General features: G+C 41.3%; 1 protein-coding gene across 1 annotated transcript; it reads left to right on the forward strand.

Moving 5' to 3' along the window:
- Positions 1-4,301: 4,301 nt before the first annotated feature.
- HPGDS (hematopoietic prostaglandin D synthase) lies at positions 4,302-22,525 on the forward strand (the record flags this gene model as incomplete). Its single annotated transcript, XM_082315023.1, has 5 exons — positions 4,302-4,434; positions 15,313-15,405; positions 18,021-18,130; positions 21,571-21,669; positions 22,361-22,525. The coding sequence occupies 5 exons, from the start codon at positions 4,302-4,304 to the stop codon at positions 22,523-22,525; spliced, it is 600 nt and encodes a 199-aa protein (XP_082171149.1).
- Between the last annotated feature and the right edge of the window lie 1,528 nt (positions 22,526-24,053).

The raw sequence follows: 24,053 nt of genomic DNA on the forward strand, positions 1-24,053 counted from the left end.
TTCCAAAACAGAGATGAAACGCTGTTCCTCTAGAAAGTCCAGCAGAGTTTTGGTGTTTACTTTTACGGGGCAAAGGCTCAGGCTGGGCGTGCAGGACTGTGCACTGGCTGGCAGAGGCAGCCTGCTCTGGGTTGCACTGGGCACACATCAGAAACTCATCTTGAGTAGGCGAAATGCAGGCGGTGCGCTTGTGATTCACCCTTTAAAACAAAGCAGGGACACATACACTATCATCCAGTAAAAGAAAAAGTATTGCACACCTTGCAGACACCGGGACTGTTTGCTTCTGTATCTTCCCAGTGTGTTCATACAGCTTCCAGTCTGCCAGTGCTTTTTGTCTTCTGTACTAGTGCTATCTGAAATTCAGTGTTTTAGTTCTCAGGAAATGACACTGATTCCTTCCTGGGCTCTGTTTTATCACTCTATCTTGCTTGAAGTTTTCAAATTGATTGCTTGGTCCTGCTTCAACTGGAATAAAAGCATCCCAAATTCATCAGGTAATACAGTATCTCCATAAAGACACGAAGAGTCTTAAATTATTTGAAATCTTTCCTAAGATGTCTGAGACGCTTGTCACTTCAACCTGAATTTTGACTCATGAGTAACATGGAGGATGCCACCTCTTACACATATTTGACCTTCTCTCAGATTTTCTGTTTCATTTTGTTGCTGAGCAGCTCCAAAAGTTGAATTTAATCACAAGATCCACTAATCTTCTGTTTAAAGGTATGTTAAAGCCAGTTAAGCTGGCTTTAAGAAAGCCGCAGAGGAAAGCTAGAAAATCAGCTAAGCGGGTCAACAACTTTAAAGTACTAAAGCTAATTTAATAATAAATTTAGACTAGTTCAGTTCACTGCTTTGAAAGTTGTATGCGATAAAACTGGGGCTGAGGTTTCCACGGGCTCTGTCAATGTAGGGCAGGGCAGGTGTATGGGTGGGTCCCGGACACGTATTCATCACTTTAGAAATTTTAAAAACACTGCTTAGATGACATATTTTTTGGTGGAAGGTAAATCAGCCCCCTCCTGCATTTATACGCACCTGGATTTTCAACAAACTCACCCAAACAGATTTAATAGTACTAAGCAGGTAGCGAAATGTTTGCAAGTCTGGGCACTAGGGTCCTCCACCCACCAACATCTTCCAGTAATTTTAGGCCATGACTAAACCTAAAAAAAAAGAAATAATTTTAAATAGTTGTAAGATTCCCCTGCACCCGCCCCGCCCCCCCCCCCCCCCCCCCCCCAAAAAAAAGCACAAACTCGAAGACCCAGTTTAGACCTTTTACCCCTAGACGTGACATTTTTCAGTCATTTAATAATTTTGGACATTTTTTTAATGGTTTTAATTTGTTCCTCATGATCCATTCCTTTACAAAACACACTGGGAAAAAGAGGTAGCGGAACGTAAGGAAAAAAACAACAACTTACTTTGTATGTTTGGCAAAAAGCTATTTCGAACACAACCATTTCTTTCATTTAGAAATGTATCTGTAATTGTTTGGGAAGCACTACTCCTGACATTTCACAATGAATACAAATAAAAAATAAAACCTACAAACATTTACAAAAACATGCTTACAGTAAGGTTATAGAGGTCTTTAAAATGTCAAGTATTTTTGGTAAACTCCTTGTAGGGTTGGGTTTTTTTTCTTCACAGATGGAAAAAAAAATCATAAGCTGAAATGTGCATCAGCACTGCAAATATTTGATTACTCCTTATGGTGTATTCTTTACAAATTTGTTTAGCTTTGCTTTAGACCTTTCAAACAATAGTTTCCACTGCTTCCTTGACAGACCAAAATATTCCCCAGTCTACTACAACAGCCAGAAAGACTTCCTGATCTTCAGCCAAAATTCCCTTTTCTTTACATCACCTCATTACTCCTGATTATACATGTCTTTGTATATAAAGTTCTCCCACAGTAAGAATTAGACTCTTTCAAAACACTCGCCACCAGAAAAGTTACGCTTCACTCATCTTCAGCCCGCTCTATATATAGCTGTCTACTGCCTTCCTCATGACTATATGTTAAAATTTTCTGTTCTTCTGCTTTTAAATGCCTCCCGGCTATCGACAACTTTCTGCTAACACAGGGCTAAGCGGGCTACAGGTAGCTGAGATACTGTAGCCACGTGTGAGCAGTGTAGTAAGTCCAGGGCACTGGAACTTCTATTGCTGTTTATGAAAAAAGCTCTGCAGACACCCCTAAAGAAGGGAAGTAGACACTGTGGGTTTTGCATGTTAAAGGTTGGATACTCTCCAAATGCAGACTGAATCAGTAGTATTCGCTTGCCTCTATAAAAATTGGAAAGTAAGAATCAAGTGGGGGTTTTTTCCCCTTTTACTCCCAAATCACTAAGTCGCATCCTCTCTCCTTACATTAACTTTGGAGACATATAATCCAAACTCATCCTGCATAAATAAATAATAAAGTATAATAATATATAGTATTATTATATAGGCACAATAAACTATAATAAGTAATAAATCTGGGCACAAAATTTGAAAATAGAGGAGCAAAGTTTTGCCACTTACCTAAAACATGCTTGAAAAATTTGGAATTGTCAAAATTTCTCTCCTTAGAGAAAGAAACAGTTACACCTGTAATCTGTGAGCTGCAGACAAATGTATTTTCTGGTAATTAACACAGCTAGAAAACTAATCACATCCTAATGTAACTCATTTTGCCTGCAGCTTCCCTCTTTTATACAGTCCAAAGGAACACACTTGCTTGACTTAAAAAAAAATATAATTGTAGTGGTGTCTTTGTTTTGAAGCACTTGTAGATATCTCCATTGGTAACTCTCCATCTCTGCTCACAGCCATCAGCTGTGAAAAATCTCCATTTATTAATAATCTCTTCTGACCCTGTTGTGTGCTGCAGGGGACACAGGGAACTTGCACGATAAATTAAGCAGCAGCCAGTGTGCTCATTTGCTGTGGTTTTTTGGTTGTTTTTTTGTTTGCTTGTTTGGTTGGGGTTTTTGTTGTTGTTGGTTTTTTTGCCTTTGCTACTCTGAGGACAGAAAATAGATGTTTTGACTTTTGAGGAGAAAGTGGCAAAGGTAGTTTGCTCTTTTCAGTGTGAGTTAAGTGCAATCTTTCCCAGTGTCTGAACAAAGAGCCTCTCCCTCTAAAGTGAAAGCTGATGATACATCTGCCCTCAAGCATATGTTTTCAAAGGCCAGATGACTAAATAGGGGGCTGTTTTTATTGCAAGGTTATGTATTAGCACTTACTCACAAAAAAAAAAAAGTTTCCTTTCTTTCCTAGTGCAGATGAGCTTTATTAGTAATGCTCTGAATCTGATTGATATAAAAGAATGCTAAATGACATGCAAGGTCTACTTTAAGGCCAGAATGAGAATGGATTTTGCTTTGGGTGAGGAGGTGGAAGATTATTTTATTTTCCTTTAGCCAGTACAATTAAATCTCATCTGAGCTCATAGATCTCTTTTGTTAAGGTGCTATGTGTGCAGAGTGTAAAAGCTTACTTTTGGTTTAAAGTGGCCTTAGTTGTTCACCTATCCTGCACCATCCTTGTTGTACAAACTCACGAGTATTTTCGTTTGTTGCCTGTTACACCGACAAATAGAGCCTTCCTATTACATGATTTCTAACTAGAACTGAAGGAAAAAAAACACACGAAAACCGAACAAAGTCATTTCAAGTTTTCTTTTGACTTCTGTACAAGAGAATTTGATGATGATTTTCTCAAAACAACAGTGCAGACTGGTTTCCATAGCAAATTTTCCTTCTAAAATAACTTGGGTCAATTACTTACACAACTAGGGTAATAGTCAATGAGAAAAATCACAACAGTTTGGCAATTCTCATTATTTGGTCTTGGGTGAAGGTCTCCATAAGCAGCAGAGACTGAGCAGGGCAGGCTTGAACAAAATTGCTGCTCAAGACAGCAACTATCTTCTGTTACAGTACATGATTTTAGATTTGCACTCTGAAAAACACTTCATAAAAATGACCTGACTTTGGAGTCACAAGAAAAATAAATGAAAGGTGAAAGCTCTAAATATGGTGGAAAAAATCAAGCCATCTTTCTGGAGATACACAAGGAGGAACTGCAGGTTTAACTGTCATTGTCCATGTCTGAATATTGTGGCTGACAAATGCAGAAAAATGATTGCAAAGAACAACACATCATGGCTTAGTGCAATATGTATGTCCCTTGCATCGTACAAGCATGTCTTTCAAAAACAAGCATATGGTGCGCTTTTGTAAAAAGGAGTTGAGTTACTCATATCTAAAGCAACCTCGTGTCTTCCCTCTCAGGGATCCAGCATGCCACAGTACAAGTTGACATACTTCAATCTGCGAGGACGAGCAGAAATCAGCCGCTACCTGTTTGCCTATTCGGGCAAGAAGTATGAAGACCACAGGATAGAAGCAGCAGACTGGCCCAAAATCAAACCAAGTACGTAGCACGGGATCTTATATCCAAAGCTCTGCTAGAAATGCTGTCAAAAGGCAAAGCAATTGAAGAGGTACCTATATGTTTCATGAGCAGAAATACATTTAATTCCTGGCTTTAATTAAGCCTGGGGGAATTTTATTGTCTAGACAGCCAAAATGTCATTCCTGATGCTCTCTCAGAAGTCCGGATCCAAATCTTCAGATAATCTAAAATGACTTACCTGCTGTCATCCAGCTGGGCTTTTACTTCTCATCAATTCAGTTCAGCTTTTCTCTGTCTAAAGCTAACCAAATGCATACTAATCTTCTCAGCTTCTTTGGAGCATTTGGTCTCAAAGACCACACTGCAGCCTTCACCGTGGTTTTAGAAAGCCAAATTGGAAATAAGTGTCAAGAAGGTCACTCCTTTGCAACCAGAAAGGGCTTCAGAGAGGGAAGTGATGTGAGAAAACAAATGAAATCAGTTGATATAGCAGAGAGAAAACAAAAGGATCAAAAGAGGTGCTAGAAAATAATTGTTCCTAAGAATAAGCCTTACCAGCCCTTCCAAGAGTACTCTGCGGGCTACTATACCCCATCCATTTCACGTTTTTCAGTTAAAGTAACGTCTTTCCAGCTATTAAAGCTATTTGTTATTTCTGTTCATTAAATTAGCCTTAGTTTAAATGAAACAGATCGAGTTTGGAGACTGGGAATATGAAATCAGAGATATCTGTCTTCATTTCATGGATTTGGCCCATGTTTTGCTACACAGGCTATGACTTTTCACATTCAGAATGAAGAATAACTACTTTAGTTTGGGGAAAAGGCACAACTAATGCACAAGGTGATTTCTATTAATCAAGCAATGTTTCTTGATAGGCTTTCACATCTTTTACTAACCCCAGCCAGTGGGCTACCAAATTCTTGTAGAGTGCAGTTAAATTTGGTCTTTCCCATAATGTTCGCAGTGACTTGAATGACAAATACTCAAGCACTGCTGCTCTCCAAGTGGCAGCTGAAGCCATCTGTGGTGCTCAAATCTAGAAAACATTGGCTAACAATGCACAGAGCGCAGTGTAAATGAAGCAATGGAAACAGGCTATTTTCATTTACAGATGACTGACTCTGAAACCTTTTCTTTGTAAGAACTTAAGCCTGTTGACCATGTGGTATAGCTTATTTCTCTCCCACTGCAATTCTCAGGAAAGCAGGGTAGAAACTAAAGGTGAGATTGAGAATTCAGATAAACTGAAGAAAGCTCTGCATAGGCCTTTTTCATGCTTAACTACTCACGTGCTCACATGTACACACATCCACTTACGTCCTGAAACAAAGTTCAGAGAATATTAGCAAAGTATAATTCTATGTAGAGGTTTGCATACTGATTTTTAAGTAAGAAAAATTAAAAAGACAAAGCATAAGTAGTGACTTAAAGACTACAGAGGCATTCATATGCTAGGACAAGATGTTCTAACAGCAGATCTATCAGACAAGGTAAAGGCTTTGCATCTCTTTGAATATTGATGATGACCCCAGCGTCCGAGCCAGTGCAAGAAACAATGCAGGAAAATCCTTCCTATGCTTTTCTTCAGTGCTCACATCATGAACCTCCCAATGAGGCTTTATAGGTACAGTACTTATTCACTACAGTCTATGCCCAGCTGCAACGCCATTACCACCAAAACACTGCAAGCAGAGGCACCTTAGAAATCCTAAACCGTACAGCTTGTAGCTGTATCTGCTGCATTAATGAATGTTGGTTAAGTCATTTAACCTTTGGATGTCTTTGTTTCTCTTTCTGTGATGTGAAAAGTCTGTTAGCAGGTTTACCAAGGGTTAGTTAAGATTTTTCATTTTCTCTGCATAACAGCCTTTCATAGCCGCCTCTCCTATGACTGATCCCTAGATGAAATTCCAAAGCAGATAAGAAGTTTAGTAAAATGTGGGAGCTGCTGCTCTCAGATTTGTGAAATCATCTGTGCAAAATTTATGCTGGCCTAAGAGTTCTTTGAATTTCAGACTTCTGTAGACACACAGTCATTCAGTCAGTGGATGGGAACTGGAATGTATCATGCTAATTGGCCAGGAAAATGTGCACCTACAAAGAAATAGTTGGATGCATGTCTGAAAGAGCTATTACATCTCATACCAGGATGCTAAACTTTTGCTTCTGGAAAGCTCCCTGAATCGTAGCTCAAGCACCAATGTAATGGTGGCATTTGCCACCAGTGGCATCTGCATTGCAGACAATATGCAAGTTAAGAGGTTTGTCAACTAAAACAAGAGTAAAGGTATCTTGTTTGTATGCATAACAATGTAATGCTGCTAAGGAAATTGCCTGGAGATCAACTAACTGATGACTACCTCCTCCTCCTCCTTTGTGAAGCAATCAATCATTACTCATGGTATTTCCAGACAAAGTAATCTCCCACAGGCAAATCATTCAGCAACACTCTGAATAAAAGGTAGCAACAGAGCTTTGCAGCAAACAACCTTACACTGTACAATAAGAGCAATAGCCACTGCTCCAGTCTGCCCTAAGTTACCTAAACACGGACTTTGCAGGCCATGACTCAACACAAGAAATGGTTGTCTCCTAGCTAGAGACTAGGTGGTATAGGGTTTGTGCGTCTTAACGCTACAACAATATTGCATAGAGCAGAGATGCACCATTCGCCATAAGGAAAACAAACCACTTGCATTCTCTACTATCCTGAATTTTCAAAATGTGCCTCAGCTCCCTCTGTCGAGGCAGGGATTGAAGAGGAAAAGGCACCAGTCCTCAGGAAAGCAAGTAACAGAATCCTTGCCAAAAAAGTTCAATTACTGCTGTGTTTAACAGTAAATATGAAATGAGAGGATCCATCCAACCCATTGTGCATACAAAGGCATAGTTCACTCTGCTGAGAGATCTTCTACACTACTGCTATTCATATTCTGTATTCGGATCTTTCTTATGAAGCTCAGGATTTTTTTTTCTCCCCATTTGCCTGGACTGGGTCTACTTGGAAAAAAAAAAAAAAAAGAAAAAAAAAAGAGGAAATAAAGTAGCAGATTCCAGTCAGTCTCATCCTGGTGAAAACCAAAGGGTGGTAAGTGTTTAGCAATGATAAGGGGAATTACAGCTCCATTTGATGTAACAGCAGCTAATGTAATAGCAATTTTGTACACCACTTATTTTGCAATCCTCAAAAATCATTAAAATTGGTCCAATTAATTGAACCAATTACATAATTATATATTGAAGGGAGATTAAGAAATACCAGACAAATTGCTATGCACACTTACATACACCATGTTTGCATTTACCCACTTGTCTATGAAAGATCTGAAACCAGTTTTGACTACAGAGTCTGCAAGCACAACATAATGTCCCTCTTTTTAAAAAATTCAAGTATGAGAAGTAAGATAAAGAAAAAAATACTTAGGGAAGAAGTTTGGACAAGGAGAGAACTTCATGTTTCTTGAGTTACTAAGGGAACAAGTCAAAGAATGCAAGTTTGTCTAAGAGCAAAAGGAGTCAGGTCTCTGCACAGAGGAGAGGTTTACTTCATCAATTTTCACAAAATTAAAGTAAGGTTTTGCAACAAATACCAACCTCCCAGCCAAATCATCATACACTATAAGCCAGAAAATACTGTCATTGTTCTGAAGAAAAGATTGATTTCTTAGTTCTCCCGTAAAATTGATGAGAAAATAGAAAACGTGTGCATTGAGACTAATGTGCAGAAAGGCCGTTTAGAAAGCAGACTTGCAGCTGCTGAAAGTTTAATTTTGACCTGGACTGAAGTGTGTGATGGGTTTCCTTGTTTGTTTCGGCATTTTTCATGTGGCTCCCCCCAGCAAGCTGTAGTCTTAATGGTCCTTCAGGCAAATAAGTAACTCCTCACTCCTAAAAATACTGTCTCACTTGATTTTGTTTACACCTAAGTGGTGCTTTTTTTTATACAAGAGGGAGGCATATTATAACATAAAAACCTGTGTCATTTGGCTTATACACTCTGAAATGAAAATTTCTATATTTCAACATTTCTTTTTTTCCCTTCTGTCACTAATCAGATCGTCTTTGGCAAATTTTCCAGTTGCTGATTTCAGGCAAGGATTGTAGTTTATAATAGTTTATAATATAAACAAGCTTAAGCAAGCTAGTATGTAAGTATTAGCGTTGATTAGCTTTAGCACAGAATTTTAAAAAACAGACAAAGATCAAGTAGCAGCTTTACATGACCCTTCACTCTATGTAAGACAATAATTATCTAAATAAGTAAACAAACTCACATTTTACGTTTCCTTTTGAACAGACTTTGACTTGACCGTGCCACCATTTAAACGGTAGTCAATTCAAGATCTATACACTATCACATAACAGACTCATTCAAGATCTATATTGCCACATAACAGGCTCCTCACAAAAAGCATCATTGCACTGACATAAGTCATGATATAGCAGAAAATCCACTGTAATGGTGCACAAAATTACCATCCCCTTGAGATATTAGGCTAGCGTGCAGTAACAGCTTTTTTTCTGTGGCTCATTCAGGGAATTTGACGCAATGGCAATTACACAGACTTTATCGTCATAGCAAAGGATGCTTTCATTGCACTGACGGCTGTAAACGTCCCATAAACTGTTTAGGAGGGGTGGAATGGTGTTTGAAAGGTCCTCAGGAAACTTGACAGACTAATTATTGCACTGAAAATACTTCCAAGAGAATAGATAAATCTTGAGAGGCACCTGACAGCAGACAAGAATTCCTCAAGGGAGCAGTTGTCCTGTTTCCTGAGTGACTTGCTGCTGTGTAGCTCTAGCTAAGATGTGTAAATAGCTGTCTTTGGGTAAAAAGCAGGCCTTAACAATAATTTCCAAGGAGAATATGAGTTGTAATAGCTACAGCACTAAAGTTCGGGTGAGGTTAGATCAAAGCACCATCCTGGTCATCCCTTTCTAGAAGATACAGATTCTGGATGCCTCCAGTTCCAGGCCAATCACTTCCCAGAGGCCTTGCTCCTTTGTCAGCCTTACAAAAAAATGCATCTTTCCTATACTTCTTATTGGAAGATGCAAAGTATCTCACATATTTGTTTCTCATGATCCAATTTAAATATGAATGGAAAGGAAAAGCAGTTACGGTTAGTTCTCAAGGAGAACTTATTTTGACAGAGATATTGCAGTAAGAAGCATGGCTGTGACATTCATTTTCCCCTATCTTTGACCAATCCTGCTGCCTTACTATGGCATCAATCTCAGCTGCTTGATTGCAAAACCATTAATTATTCAGGTTTTGAGGAACAATCAAGTGCTTAAACACAGGCTGCTTAGCATCAAGGCTATGGATGATTTCAGTACAGGCAGGAGGAAGCATAGGGAAGAGCAAGTCAACTCAGGGGAAATAGGGGAACCTGAACTGACATCTGGGAGCAAAGCTGAGGTGAGTCAGGATAAATGTGGGGAGGAAAGAACAGAGATGATAAGGAAAAGAATAATGAAGAAGTTAAGATGAGTGAAAAATTAAGAAAGAGCTAAAGGAAGGAGAAAATCAAAAACTGTATCTGCGTAGGGACTCCTCAGTGGCTGGGGGATAACAGCCGTGAGAAGCATAGCACAGCACTAAGCTCTGATTTCTCTGCACCAGCAGCCAAGCAGCCTAGCTGCCAGGCTTGGACAAAACTGTGTTCAGCTCTGTGTTGTTTCCCCTCCCTGTCCTTGACAGAGAAACAGGCCCACATGAGCACCATCCATTGGGTCGTGCCCAGGAGAATGAGCAAGGAGCTCATGGTCAAAGGGAAGGCCTGAACACTACTGAGAACCTGCAGGTGTGCCAGGATGGAAACAGTTATCACAGTCCTCAGGGACTTCACAGGATGGAGAGAATTTATACAGATGTCCTTGCTTTTAACACAAATCAGGCCTCATCTGCCCTGCTTAGTATCCAGAGATGATATAAACGTCACAGTTCTAGTCACAAAAGCCAACAATTAAAGTATGTATTAAAAGGAATTCATCCAACTGCTAAACATTGCACAGATACTTCGGTGCGTCCTTCCTAAAATGAGAAGAGAGACTGCAGATCAGTCTGATAACTTACACTCACCCTCTGTCAAGGTTTTCTTCATGGGGAGTGTAAAGTCTGTGCAGATTTCATTCCAGCATGCAATCCTAAAAACAATGAATAATGAAGATAACAGGAAAAGCATTTTGCTGATGAAAGTTCATTTTAAAGAAGACTACAGGTTTAGTTATCCAAACAGCATGCTTTTTAAAAACCCCATTCCTCTTTTCAGTGAGTTTTCAACCTAAATCTGGAAATCAACACAAGTGTTCATAGTGCCTTCTACTCCAGACGAGCAACAAAGCAAGCAGAAACTAAAAGAGAAAGGTCATATATTTTGTGTATATCTGAGAAATTACGCTGTTTGTATGATGACGGCAACAGATTTTTCTGGTTTCCCTTCTTAAAATGTATTTGCTCAAGTGGGAGTTGGAAACTTTGCAAGACAACATTGTTTTGAAAAACACGAAGAGGACATCCATATGGATACACAAGGGTATAAACTGATGTAAGTATGAAGCAGCCCCCTAAGTGATCAAGGTTAAAGAAAAACTAACAAAGTGACATGCACAGCCTTCCAGTCTACACTACTTTGGCTTAAGTGTTCATTCACAGTTGCTCTCCAACGCATGTTGTTTCATGATTTGCCCCCACAACCCTCATTCTACCCAAATGAGCTCCCTCTCACACTCCAGCTTCATGTGGCTCCTCTTTCACTTGCTCATCTAATGTAGGAGCCTGGCAGGAACCGACCTATGTGCTTTGTTCAGCTGGAGTCGCATGAACCATGCCTTTCACCAAAACCGTGTAAAATTTCGCAGTTTTAATACCATGCTTATACGCATGGCACATTTGGACATCCCCAGAGGTTCCTTGAACGTGTGTTGTCAATGAGCAGAGCTAGGGCCAAAAGCACCACAGGAGGCTCAAAGCAAGCCACAGAGGCCCATATCCGTGAGTCTAAGGGTAACACTGCTTAAATTCATGTGCAGACAGATGGTTTTCTGTTGTAGTCTGGAGCCCCTGAGTAGCTGGCCTGGCTGTGGTTTTTGCTGCTCTTCAAAAAATGGGCTACGGGCAAGGTGTCTAGAGGCCACATTGAGGTCATTTGTCAAACGCTGACCTTGCCTCCAGCAATCAAACTGCGCCCATTCAGTGTGAAGGCTCTTTGTGTCCTTCCTTAGGATGAACTGCGTGACACAAACCCACCCACCTCTTCTCCCCTTGGAAAAGTAAGTCTCCAGTTTTCACAGGGAACATATTCCTGCCCACAACAGCCAAACATATATATACAATCAATCTCCTGGTTTTGCTATGAATTTATCAATACAGGAAACTGTTCTTTTAAGTTATAAGAGCAAAAAGATACTTCACTGCAGGTTACTAAAAACTTTGGTTTTGTTACATGAATTTTGGATAAAAATGTTTCAAAGGCAAGGAGATTTGTTTTTTCCTAAACTTTTCCAGACTGAAAATGCAACTTTATAAGCCATTATACCTTTTCCTCCAATACAGAGGAGATGTATTATAAATATTTTCTGCCCCTTGACTGTTCTTTGCTATTTTCTTCAGCTGTAAAGCAGCTTGGATATCTGCCGTACTTTCTGGTGTGCAAGAATAACATGCCCTGCACCCAAGAAGAAATTACAGATTTTCACAATGATCTGCACAGCACAAGTGTGCTTTCTTCAGACCTCTCAGAATTGCACTCATTTACGGCTTATTAACTTAACACTCGACAAAAGTCAGTGTATAATCATATACATACACTCTATCAGCAAGAAAACACAAACCTACATTTATATTCAAATTACATTTTTTCCCCCCCTGTTCTTTATAAGAAAAAAAATCAAGTGGTATTTTGAACACACAAGAAAGGAAGGAACATCTCCCATTTGCCATCTGTTATGCTTTAAATAGTCCATTGTTTAGTATTGATGGCAATACATATGCTGCCTCTTAGCAAAAGAACCCCAAGCCTCATTATAAATCAAAGTATAATGCCTTTTGGACATTTAAGGCTTGCAGGACAATGTGCAATAAAACTTCCTCTCATTTGTTAATTTTATACTTGCATTATGAATCATGCAAGTATATGAATATTTCTATTGCACAAAAAACAATGCTGTATTTGTATATTTTTAATTATAAACACAGTTTCTTTTCCAGGAAAGAATAACCAGTTCTTAAGAAAATAGCTCAGCACTGAGGAGGAAGCATTTTGTTGGCACTACTCATGTTTTCAAGGAATGAATAACAATTCTCTTGAATTCTGTGGACTGCTATGAAAAAAAAAAAAAAAGAAGTTAATCCAGAAATGATCAGATTCCTGGAAAACAGAACTTGAGAGATTACTACCAATCTGCCACCCAACTGCTTTTCACACCTTAATCCATGTTCCTCAACTGTCAGAAAGATGCCTTCCTCCTTTTGTTGTAATCAAGGGTTTCTTAAAAAAAAAAAAATATATATATATCTATACAAACAAACCAGCTTTCATTTTCCTTGTAGTGACCAACTTAATGAAACATCAGTCAAAGCTGTGGCTTTTAGACTTTCCCCCATATGTAAACACAGCAGAAGATGGTCTGTTCTGTTTCTAGATGAGGCAATTGTAGTTTCCCAACCTGAGCGGCGATCATCCTGTTTTGACAGTTATTGCTACAGAGGCTGGCTTAGTCACATTGACCTAGCCAAAAGTGCATTAGCCCAGGGGCACTCCTACCGTGGCCTCCAAAAAAGGCCGGTTAACTCCTTCAGGGGCAGCAGTTATTGCTCCTGAGCTGGCTGCAATTTTGCTGGTACCTGTTGTCAGACATTGGTGTACAGCCTTGTGTGGTCTGGGGGGATCTGAAGATGGCTGTAGGCTGACCACACTGGCACGTCCAGCAGTTACGCCTGCTCTTATCCCTTCGATTCATGCTTGCTTGAAAGATGCGCTGGTATCCTGAATGAGCAAACGTTATTTCACAGCTCTGTGGCTTTGGAGGCAGTGATGCTCAGGGCACTCTGCACCGTTAGTCCACAGCACAGAACCAAGGTGCTTCTCATTTTCACAACCGGAGAGCTTTTCAGTTTAGCATTTGGGAACGCATTGCTTCCTCTCTGGATTCTCAATGAGGCGATACATGGACTTGCCAGGACCTTGCTGCTCTCTGGATAATAAACTTAGGAAGTCTTCCCTGCAACAAGTATATTATTATTTCGATAACAACTAGCAGTGCATGCTTTCTCCCTGGGGTACAGTAGCTAATGCTCTTTGAGCTCTCTTGCTTCTGCTAGTCATCAGCATAAAATTTATACCAGCTTCACGGTGTGCTGAACTTGGGCAGGGGGAAGTGTATTACGAGTACTGTGTTCAGATGCAGAAAAAAAAAAATGCACAGAGGAGTTCTGGATGTCTTGCGCAGCTGCCAAATTCATTTTGCAGATACAGATTTGACATCTAAGATTCTGTACCTAATGTGATTCACATACTGCAGGCTAAACCACAGAGCCACGTGGCAGTGTTCTTCATTGATGAAGTTGCCTTGGTAAGCAGGTCACAAATGCATGCGGTTTCATTATTTTTGCCTTTTCATTAAGAGCTAAAAAAATCTCATAGAGTAGAAGTGTCATTCCAGCTGTCCCATAAAGACAGTTCTCTCTCCGGGGTTTGAAAACACTTCGCATGTTTCCAGTAGCCAATGTTCTCACTTTTCCACTACCGCCCTTTTACATCGCAAGACAGTCTTAAGATGGGCATACATATCATTTACATAAAGTGTAATCCACATGAAAGTCGGGTACAAAGCATTTGGCTGTGACCAGCACTTGCAATCATGTACTTGGAATTTTCGAAATAGCATCCCTTGAAACGCAGAGATTTAAAGGTGAACAGCACCGGGTTCCCATACGCAGATTCTCACCACCCTAAACGTGACAGATTTTCCCAGCTTAAGCTTTGCTCCAAGGTTCCAGCCCCATTTGATACCATGCCAGCAGCTTCTCCAAAATGGGGCAAAACAGCAATCCAAGTTTTCATGTACATTATGCTACTAAATTAATAACTGAAAAGTAAGATTGATTTCGTATCTCAAACTCTCTTACAGATATCCATGATGCCTGCTTAGTTTATCTTCCCCTGTGCTTAAAGTGGAGGCTTCTTCCCCATGACTGACTGAGGGTTTTTTTGAATGCAAGCCACGCCAAGTAAATTTGAGTATCTTCTTAGCATTTGCAGTTCAGTGTGAAAGCTACGTTTGTCTCTTGGCGATGACTGTCAAGTGAAATGCCTTGTCACGATATAAGTTCTGAAATACAGATAGTTCTCTGAATCCTTGTTTCTGAATTTAAAATAAATGTAAATGAAAAAGCATCTTTGTCATCTTTACCCAATCTCTTACTTCATACCACAGCTGAATCCTGCACTACAGAATCTCGAGTAGTACTTTGCTTAACTTTGGCAGTCACTCTCCTGGGGAGGAAAAAGCAGGGAAGAGAAGGAAAAACCAAGATTCCACTGAAAACTTTCCCTGCATAAGGAATTCAGTATACTTAGGGGCACATTCAGCCTTTATAGCACAAGGCTAGGAAATTGGAAATGCAATACCTGGTTTCTATGCTACAGTCACCTTCTTGCAGTGCAATCTGGTTATATCCTTAACCTTACTTTTTTTTTTTTCAGTCCATGCATTTCCCTACAGAAATACTGTGAAACTTTTAAGTGCTATGGCAATGCACACCCTCTGAGTGGTAAAAGTGCAACTATTACAGACTCCCTCTTTTAAGGGCTATGATTTAACTTTTGGTCATTTTTTCTTTTTTTTTTTTTTTTTTTTTTTTTTTCTTCTTCTTTCTCCTCCAAGCTATCCCATTCGGCAAAATCCCCATTCTGGAAGTAGATGGAGTTACCATTCACCAGAGCCTGGCAATAGCAAGATACCTTGCCAGAGAATCAGGTAACACATGTTTGATTATTTTCTTGCTCTGTTCTGCACCCACCTTTAATGCTCAGGAAAAATATGTCCACAGCAAAAACAGAAACAAACCAACAGCTCGGCAAGCCCAGCCAAGCAGAAGTCAACATCAGCATGGCAATACTGGTGCTAATGCTTTTCCCAGGCACAAACAGCTAACGGTTATCAGCCTCTCGTTGCATCTGTAGTTTGTCTGCCAGCGCCAAGTGCTGACCACAGCAATGCAGTGTACCATATAGGATGCTATTAGAGGTGCCACTCAAAAAGTGATGGTTTAAAAAGCACTGTGTGGTGGCATGCCCATGTTCAGCAGCCTTTCTTACCATAATTTGTTGCCAATTTTGCTCACTGGGTTGGGGCTGCTGTGACAATCCTGATGAGATCTCAGGCTACAGCCCCTGCAGTTCCAAGATCAGAAAGAAGAAACAGAGCAAGACGCATCTGCTAGGATGCTGTACAACGGGGTTGAGTGTCACTCAAATGTCATGTAGAAAGTAAAAAAAAAAAAAAAAAAAGACAAAAAAGATTCAAAGTAACAACCTGTAGTGTGAAATGCTACGATGTTCAGAGCTGAAGTCACGTGCCTGAGCTTGTTATTTGCACTGTAAGTGCATATGCCTAAAGGAAAACTCAGAAATGATCCCCCGTCACGTCTGATTGCATTTCCCCTCTGCACACAATGCCTGGAGTTTGGGCTGACTTCTCCAGCCAGTAAACTTTATTCACCTGTCACTGCATGACAGAAAGCATGTACCTGTGGCTTCCCTAAGGCTCTCAGGCCAGTTTTCCATGGAGCTAAACTTTGAGCTGCCAGGCTAACCAGAGAGATGACCAGGAGGAGGAGGTTTTGGAAGCATTAGAGATTATCACAGTCAGCAGGCAGAGCACTCTGAAGCAGATTTAGGCAACAATTCTGAGCTGGCAGAGAGATTAGATCAGATGGTGACATCACTTGCATCTTTAAATACTTACATGCTATGGAAATACTTGACCTCGACCAGTTAGATAAAATGGTATAAGACTTAGTAATGCAAGTAATCAAAGAGAGTAGTCAAGGATTGCTTTAGGTCAGCAAGCTGTCATTCAAAACCATCTGCAAAACTGGTCTGGTCAAAGGCGGACGTGTTCATGGTGTGCTGAACATCAGCAAATTGAAGTGGGGGGCTGGGAAGCAAGTAGCATCCTACTTTTTTTACACTCTGAGCACAGAGACATAACCTGCCTTTCAAAATATCTCACATTTTCAACTGAGGAAACAGGCAGAAGTGCAAAGCCTTATTCTTCAAAGCACTAGCACAACATATTTTCAGGCATGTCTGCATACTGTGTTCCTGCCAATTTACTCCATCCTTGATACGATCTACTACTTGCAAGAGAAGAGAATGACGAGCGTCCACCTGGTAATGAAAAACGATGAGAAAGCCTGCCTTCCACCCACGCTGCCTCCCTCCCATCTCCTATCGGGAGGCCGATCTGGAGCTGTGCTCCTTTTACGGTCTGAAGTTCCGACATAGGCATTCCCCCAACCCCTTTTCCACCGGCTTGCCACAGCCACAAAGGCTAGGGTTCTGGCAAATCCTAGCACACTCAGGCCATGCTGTTCTCCTTCTGCTGTTAATCACACTGTCAGCTACAGCAGGGAAAAAAAATGTTTTCAAATTCATAGTGAAAACTCGCTACTGCTGCTAAGTCTGCGTATGTGTCACTGAACCTTTAAAATTAAGAAATGGCATTTTTAGGTGCCCGTCACTCTTTACTGAAGGCTCACAGAACTTGATGCCCAAAAGGAGAGGCACATCCCTTTCCTTTAAAAGCATAAAGCTTCAGTAAGGGAGAGGACTTGGCAGAGGAAGGGCATATGGTTTATGGGAGCCACAGAGCTTCCAGGTGAGGCTTAAAGAACCAGAGAAGAAGAGAAGGACGACCTGAACCTGCACAGAGGTGAAAGCATGAACGCAGGTCTGTGGAACAAAAGCGAGGGAAAAAAGTAGTAGCATTGAGAAGACTGCAGGAAAGCCAACAGACAGCAGGGGAGGAAAGCAGATTTGTAAACAAGACAAAGTTTGGCTAAGGTGCCTGATTACCATGAAGTAATCGAAAGAAAGCAGGATGTCACAAGAAGGTTCAAAATGGGACTGAACAGGCAGGACAGAGGGAAAGAGAAGCAGACTTTCACAGAGGCACTTTTGGAGGTTGTGTTGAGCAACAGAAAGACCATGAGATGGATAAGGACATTGGAAGCTGGGATAGAGAAAGATTAACAGAAAGGAATTAGTGCTGACCCTCACTGAATGTCCTGGGATAGTGGAAAGCAGAGAGAAGGATAAAGAAGCAGTAGTCAGGCCACGGGCTCAGGTGGTGGGAAGAACAACTCACTACCTCGGATGGCTATATGAGGCTGGACAGAGAAGAAAGCAAAGGTAGATCAGATTGCATCTGGATGCAAGGAGTCAAATGCACGTTGTTGGCATCAAAAAAGCCCCGGAGAGCATGTGTGTTTATGGAAATGTCCACAAAGAACAAGGTTTACCTTTGGGGCATCAAAAATTCCTGCTGATGCTGTCTCTAACCTCCCTTCATATGCTTGCTTCCCACAGGTCTGGCAGGTCAGACGCCTGTGGAACAGGCGCTAGCTGATGCCATTGTGGACACCATAGATGATTTCATGACGCTGTTCCCTTGGGCAGAGAAAAACCAGGACGTGAGAGTAAGACAATCACTAGTTTAAAAAAAGATAGCACATAAGCCATGACTCTGCACCTGAGCATCTCCTCTGGAGAAACTGCTGTGTGCCAACCCCTGGGGTCCATCACCTCACCTCAGCAAAGCCGAGCTGCAGGAGCTCTGTGCTTCTTCCTTCAGGCTAATCCAGCCAAGGCCTTCTGCTCCCTCCCACCTCCTCCTTCACCAGATTTTTTCCCACCCTTGGTGGAAGCAACGACGAGGCCATTATGAGCCACCCCTCACTGGTTCACCTTGAATCCAGGATGCCATACATGCATACATCAAACTGCTCTTCAAAGGGGAAAGACAGGCCACTTCCATCCCAGCCAGCACCATGCAATACCTGTATCTTGTTGCAAACAGAATAAGTGCAAATCTTTCCCTTTTTTTTAACTGAACAGGATTAACAGCTCTGTCCCATCTTCCTTTTGCCCTTCTGTATCTTGATTTGTACTTGGCTTTTAGTAAGTATTAATCTTCAATAACTTCAGCTGCCAGGGACAAACGCTTTTCAATTACCAGGGTGGTGCAGGACAGCAGGCACTGCTAAAGAGGGGAGGTAGCACATCCCTTACTGTCACTGAGGCCGTGCTCTTCAGATCCCCGCAGCCCCACCTCTGTCCTCTGCGGTGCTTCTGCAAATACTGATGGCAGGCTAACACGCTGCCATGGCTACTTTAACACACAGTTACAGGCAAGTCCTACAGCATTTGGGTTTTTTCTTTTGGCATCAGTCCAGCCCCTCTCACCAGAGCCCCAAATGCAAGCATGCAGATCAGCTGCTGGGGAAGAGGGTGATGGATGAGTTAACTCCGGCATTACAATGGCTCCGCACAGCTCTGACCCAAGCAGGTGACCTGACCCTTTTAGGAAAGCGGTAGTGTAACAACAGGTCTCACCATTAACTGTCAGCGCAGCCACCTTCCATTTATTCAAAGGTAACATTTCAGAGAGCCTAGGGTATCTTATTACAGAAACCACAGAGTACAAAATGTTGACCAAAACCAATACTAAATAATGAAATGATATGAAAGTGCTCTGAAATCTTGCAGGGGAAAATCTGAAAGTGTATCTGGAGGTTTTAGTATTCAAAAATGTGAATTACTTAATCTCCACGTGATTTCCTGAAGTTTCCTCCTTTGAGGAGGGGAGGTTGACTCATGATTTTTAATCATTTAGGAACAGCCACACTGTTGCTAATGTGTTAGTGTAGAAGAGCACTACTGCCACAGGACCGCTACTCCACTACACGGAAACTCCCATGATAACGCCTGCATGTGTCCCACCACATACTCAAGCACTTCTCCAAAATAAGGGCCCAGATCATGTCACCAGTGATTAATTTAAAAGGGAAGAGAGTTCACAGGCAACCCTTACATGCCTGTACTCACGTATGTGTGCAAGGGAGTGTTTTGGGGCCAAGGAAGATTGAGAAACTTACTTTCTGGGAATCTCTAACATTTTTCTCACTATTAGCCGTTCTCCTTCTCTCCTCCCGGGTTCACTGCCACCACCTTGTGGTAGAAGTGGCATCTTATGGTCTCACAGGGCCAGAGTTAAGTAATTTACACACAGTAAAGTCAGAAAACTTCCCTAGGCCTGACAAGTGGTTACAGGAACACCCATCCCTCAGAGAAGGATGAAAGGATGTGTTATGCTATCTAGCCAGTAGCAAAGAAAAAACCAAGCACAGTAAAGGGAACAGAAGCTGCCCACGGAAGCTCCTTCCGTGCCAGGTACAGGCTCTCCCTTCACCCTATACCCCCCAAAAAAATAGCTGGCCTTACATCATCTTTGTCATGCATTGCTGGAGACCTCCAGGGTTGAGACAAGTGGGTCATGCCACTCCAGAAGGTGGATCCTGGTCACGTCCCCACCAGCTTCACGGGTTGACTGTGTACTTCTGTAGTTGGGGAAGGTCATTACTGTCATGATCACACAATAGTTTGGATTTTTTTGGCGGGGGGGGTGGGGGGTGGGGTGGGGTGGTGGGGGTGGGCGTGGTGGGGAATTTACCTAAAAAAAAAAAAAAAAAGGAAATGCCATATGACAGGGTACAAATATGAAATTTCTGGACTGCAGACTTCTGGCTGTTACTTGCAGTCACAACATTCAGTTACGAAGCTCTTAACAGACAGCAGAAAATAATGTCTAATTTTCAAACGCATCTGCAGAAATACTGGTTTTACTTCAGCCTGCGTTTTTTCAGACCATTTAGGCTGCTCCCTCTTCTAAATTTTATTCTTTTTTCATTAATCTGAATTTCAAAGGTGTTGAAATAATTCCATTCCTGTATAGCAGTGCTTATTTAACCAAGCCTGAGTACGTTCCTCCAAAATTAGGCCAGACACATTAACTGCCCAAACTGTGCTACATGGGTCAGACCAGATGATCACAACAGTCTGCAATCTCAATTGCTTCCATGCAGGTGAGAAGAGAAAACCAGAAACAGTTTCCCTCTCCAAAGAAAACAGCTAACCCTTTAAAAGCAGCCTTAAAACTTTCTGCTATGGGAAACAGCTAGCGGAGAGCCACCACCCTACACAACCCCATCCTTCACCCATTAACATACAAATACTAAGGTCCATACCCTTCAATACAGATTTCAGCCTTTAAAAACATATTTCAACCATCTCAAATCTCATTGCTGCAGAGACAAAAAAGCAGAAGAGCCTGCTAACATAAAAGTTCAAAGATAAACCCAGCAAAAGCTCAAACCCCAGGTTCCATATCTCACACATGAAGGGCTGGTAAGGAAAGATAACCGACCAGCATCTGACTGACAGCACAGAAAGACTGAGCTTAAGGGGTTCTGGAAAGTTGAGACCCCGTACACTAAAAAACGTAACACTCAAAAAGAGTCCCAAAAAAATGACCGTGAGACATTTGGAATATATTTTATAGATGGATTCTTCCCAATCTATGGCAGGGCTCCTGTCTTGCCGCTGCTGGGTGGCCGTTAGCAGATAAACAAGCAGCACCACCCCACACACCGTGCCTCAGCATCCAGGAGCTCTCAGGTGTTCATTAAGGGAGCAATTGGCTTAAGTCATGGCTCACTGAGCCACCAATGCCATGTTTTGGGCATCTAACCTACTTCATGGGTAATTACCTCAGCTTTCCTAAATTCTATAGTACGCCTTTGCAGGTATCCAAATGCCAATTACCTCTACATTTCTTTACTTACTTATCTTAAATAATTGCTGTTTGCTATATTAATCCTGACTCGGATGTTAACACATTCCTTCTTCCAAAGGAAGAGAACTGAGAGTACTCTAAGGTTTGGGTCAGACCAAATGATTTGACTGTCGCATTTTTCAGATTTCAGCATTCTTTTTCACAAGAAACCCCCCAAAAGTTCAATTTTGCTGCCTGCTGTGCTTACACATTGGTGTGCATCTTTGTGTTTCATTCTTCCCCCAGAAAAAAGCATTTGACGATATCCTGACCAACAAAGCACCTGAGTTACTGAAAGATTTGGATACTTTCTTAGGGAATAACAACTGGCTGGTAGGGAAGTCTGTAAGTATAATTTTTGTTTCTCCCATTCCAATCAGGTTGCCAGAAGACTAAAATCATTGACTACTGTTGAATTTCTGGATCTTATGCCAGCCCATGAAACAACTCTCCCCACACTTAACTCCTTGTTCTTACCAACACGCAATTGGTTGCCTCAATTGCAAAGTGAAAATTGTTTTCCATACTATTAGAAAAATGAGGCGAACCAGGACTAGGATCTGCATTTTCTAAACCAGAAGTATGTTGACACAAAACATTATAATGCTTTTGTACTACTCACTACAGATGGGAGTTGTTTAGAACTCTGCTTATAATTACTGATCAATTTAGAGGACATTAGAAAAAAACCTCTATGAAAACATAATCCCCCTTTTTACCCAAAACTGGAAACCAATTAAAATACTTTTCTGCAGCACAGTTTCAGCAGGAAAGATTAATATTATAATGCAAGTAGTATTTGTAGCAAGGACTTTATTTAACCAGTTTTTACTTAAGTCAAGGCTTGCATTGCAACCTAACTACTAGCTCTGTAATTATAGGCTTTAAGAGAAAAAACAAAACAAAACAAAACAAAAACACTTACACAAAACAGATCAATTCATGTTTCCTTTCTGCAGGTTGCTCAGAACATTAGTAGCCCCAGCTTTTGAGGTTACCAACTAAAATTTACTGCTTTATGTCCCATTTCCACCAGGTAACATGGGCTGATTTCTACTGGGATGTGTGCAGTACAACACTTCTGTCCTGTAAACCTGACCTAGCAGACAACTACCCCAGGCTTTTGGCTCTCAGAGACAGAGTGCAAGCGCTTCCAGCTATTGCAGCCTGGATCCAGAAAAGACCGAAGACTATAATGTAGATCAGCTGTTCAGACTGGAAAACACAAATGCACGTTTAGTTTTCAACATGACAAGTGTCCTAAGTTATTAATTTTAAAATAATTTAAATTAATTTCAGATGGGTATGCTGTACCAAATCAAGACCTACCACTTGTATCCATTTATCGGAGAGAAATTAAAAAGCTGATTTAGTAGAGTAGAGCCTGAGGGAGAGGTGTGGTTTCAACCACCTTCCCCCCACTGCTAATAAAATGCTTGATCAAACCAACTAATGTTCTGTGGGCTCTCAAAGGGAGAAGAGATGAATAAACCTTCCTAGAGAGATGCAATCTCAACAATACTTTGTTTATTGCAGACTTTTAATCTGGAGGAAAGCAGCTAATTAACAGAGAGGATAAATATGTGGGAGGACTAAGGACATTAAGCAAAAAAAGAAAAAAAAACCAAAGACCCACTTAGTCAACAAACTTGAAATTTCTCAAGCACTTTCTTTCTTTAGCCTCTTGAAGTTTATACTGAAAAAAAAAAACCCAAAAAAAACCCAAACACAAACCCCCCACCCCCCAACAAATCCAAAACCAACCACACCCCCAAAAAAACACACCATACAAACAGCCACGCAGCCGAGCTGGTGCCCACACCAGCACCAGTTCTCCCTAAGTACACCAGCTGCAAAAACATTCAGCAGCTCAGTATCTTTCTCTCCCAGTAAGTAGGAGACACAAGTTGGGGGGCGGTGGTGGCAGAGGTAGGAACCAGGTTTAGAACAAATGAATGAACAGTTTGTTCTTCTGGCACTGGGGAAAAGAGGTAGGTGGAAATCCTGGCAACATGGACAGTTGTAGATGCAAGCGGTTTACACAAACTCAAGGGGAGACAAGTGCTTGCAAGAGGACTCCACTGTGTGGTGTAAGCAGATAAACCACAACAAACTTGGGCAATCCTGTGGGCTGAGGATGGCCACTGTTGGGAAAGTATTTCCCTTCACACTTGCTTTTCCCTCCCACCGTAAGTATTATTTCATTGAACTGTATGAGTGACACCTACCAACCTCTAACAGTTGAGAGACAAACCAGGTATTGGCAGAACTGAAAGCAAGGTCCAATCTTTGGCTCATTCCAATATGGCGTCTCCACCTGCTTTGCAATTCCTTGCACGCTTTGCTGTAGCTCTTTTCAGATTTTTCCTTCTTCAGCTCCCACTGTCCTCTCTTCTTCAGCAACAGACTTAAGATAGCTGTATTTTTTTTTTTTTTTACCCTGTACATCTTTCCCAACCAGAGACACAGAATAACTGAATGGTTGAGGTGGAAGGGACCTCTGGAGGTCATCTGGTCCAAACTCCCTGCTCAAGCCAGGCCACCTAGAGCCAGCTGCTCAGGACTGTGTCCAGATGGCTTTTGAATATCTCCAAGGATGGTGACTCTACAATCTCTTAAGATCCCCAACTAAAGAGGGTAGAAACAGTTACCGTAAACAAAAAAAAAAGGTAGAAACACATATGAGCTTCAAAGCACTTAAAGACAGGTATTAACCCCAGGGGTCTAGG

This window comes from Platalea leucorodia, assembly GCF_965183815.1.
Source record: "Platalea leucorodia genome assembly, chromosome: 6".
Classification (NCBI taxonomy): Eukaryota; Metazoa; Chordata; class Aves; order Pelecaniformes; family Threskiornithidae; genus Platalea; species Platalea leucorodia.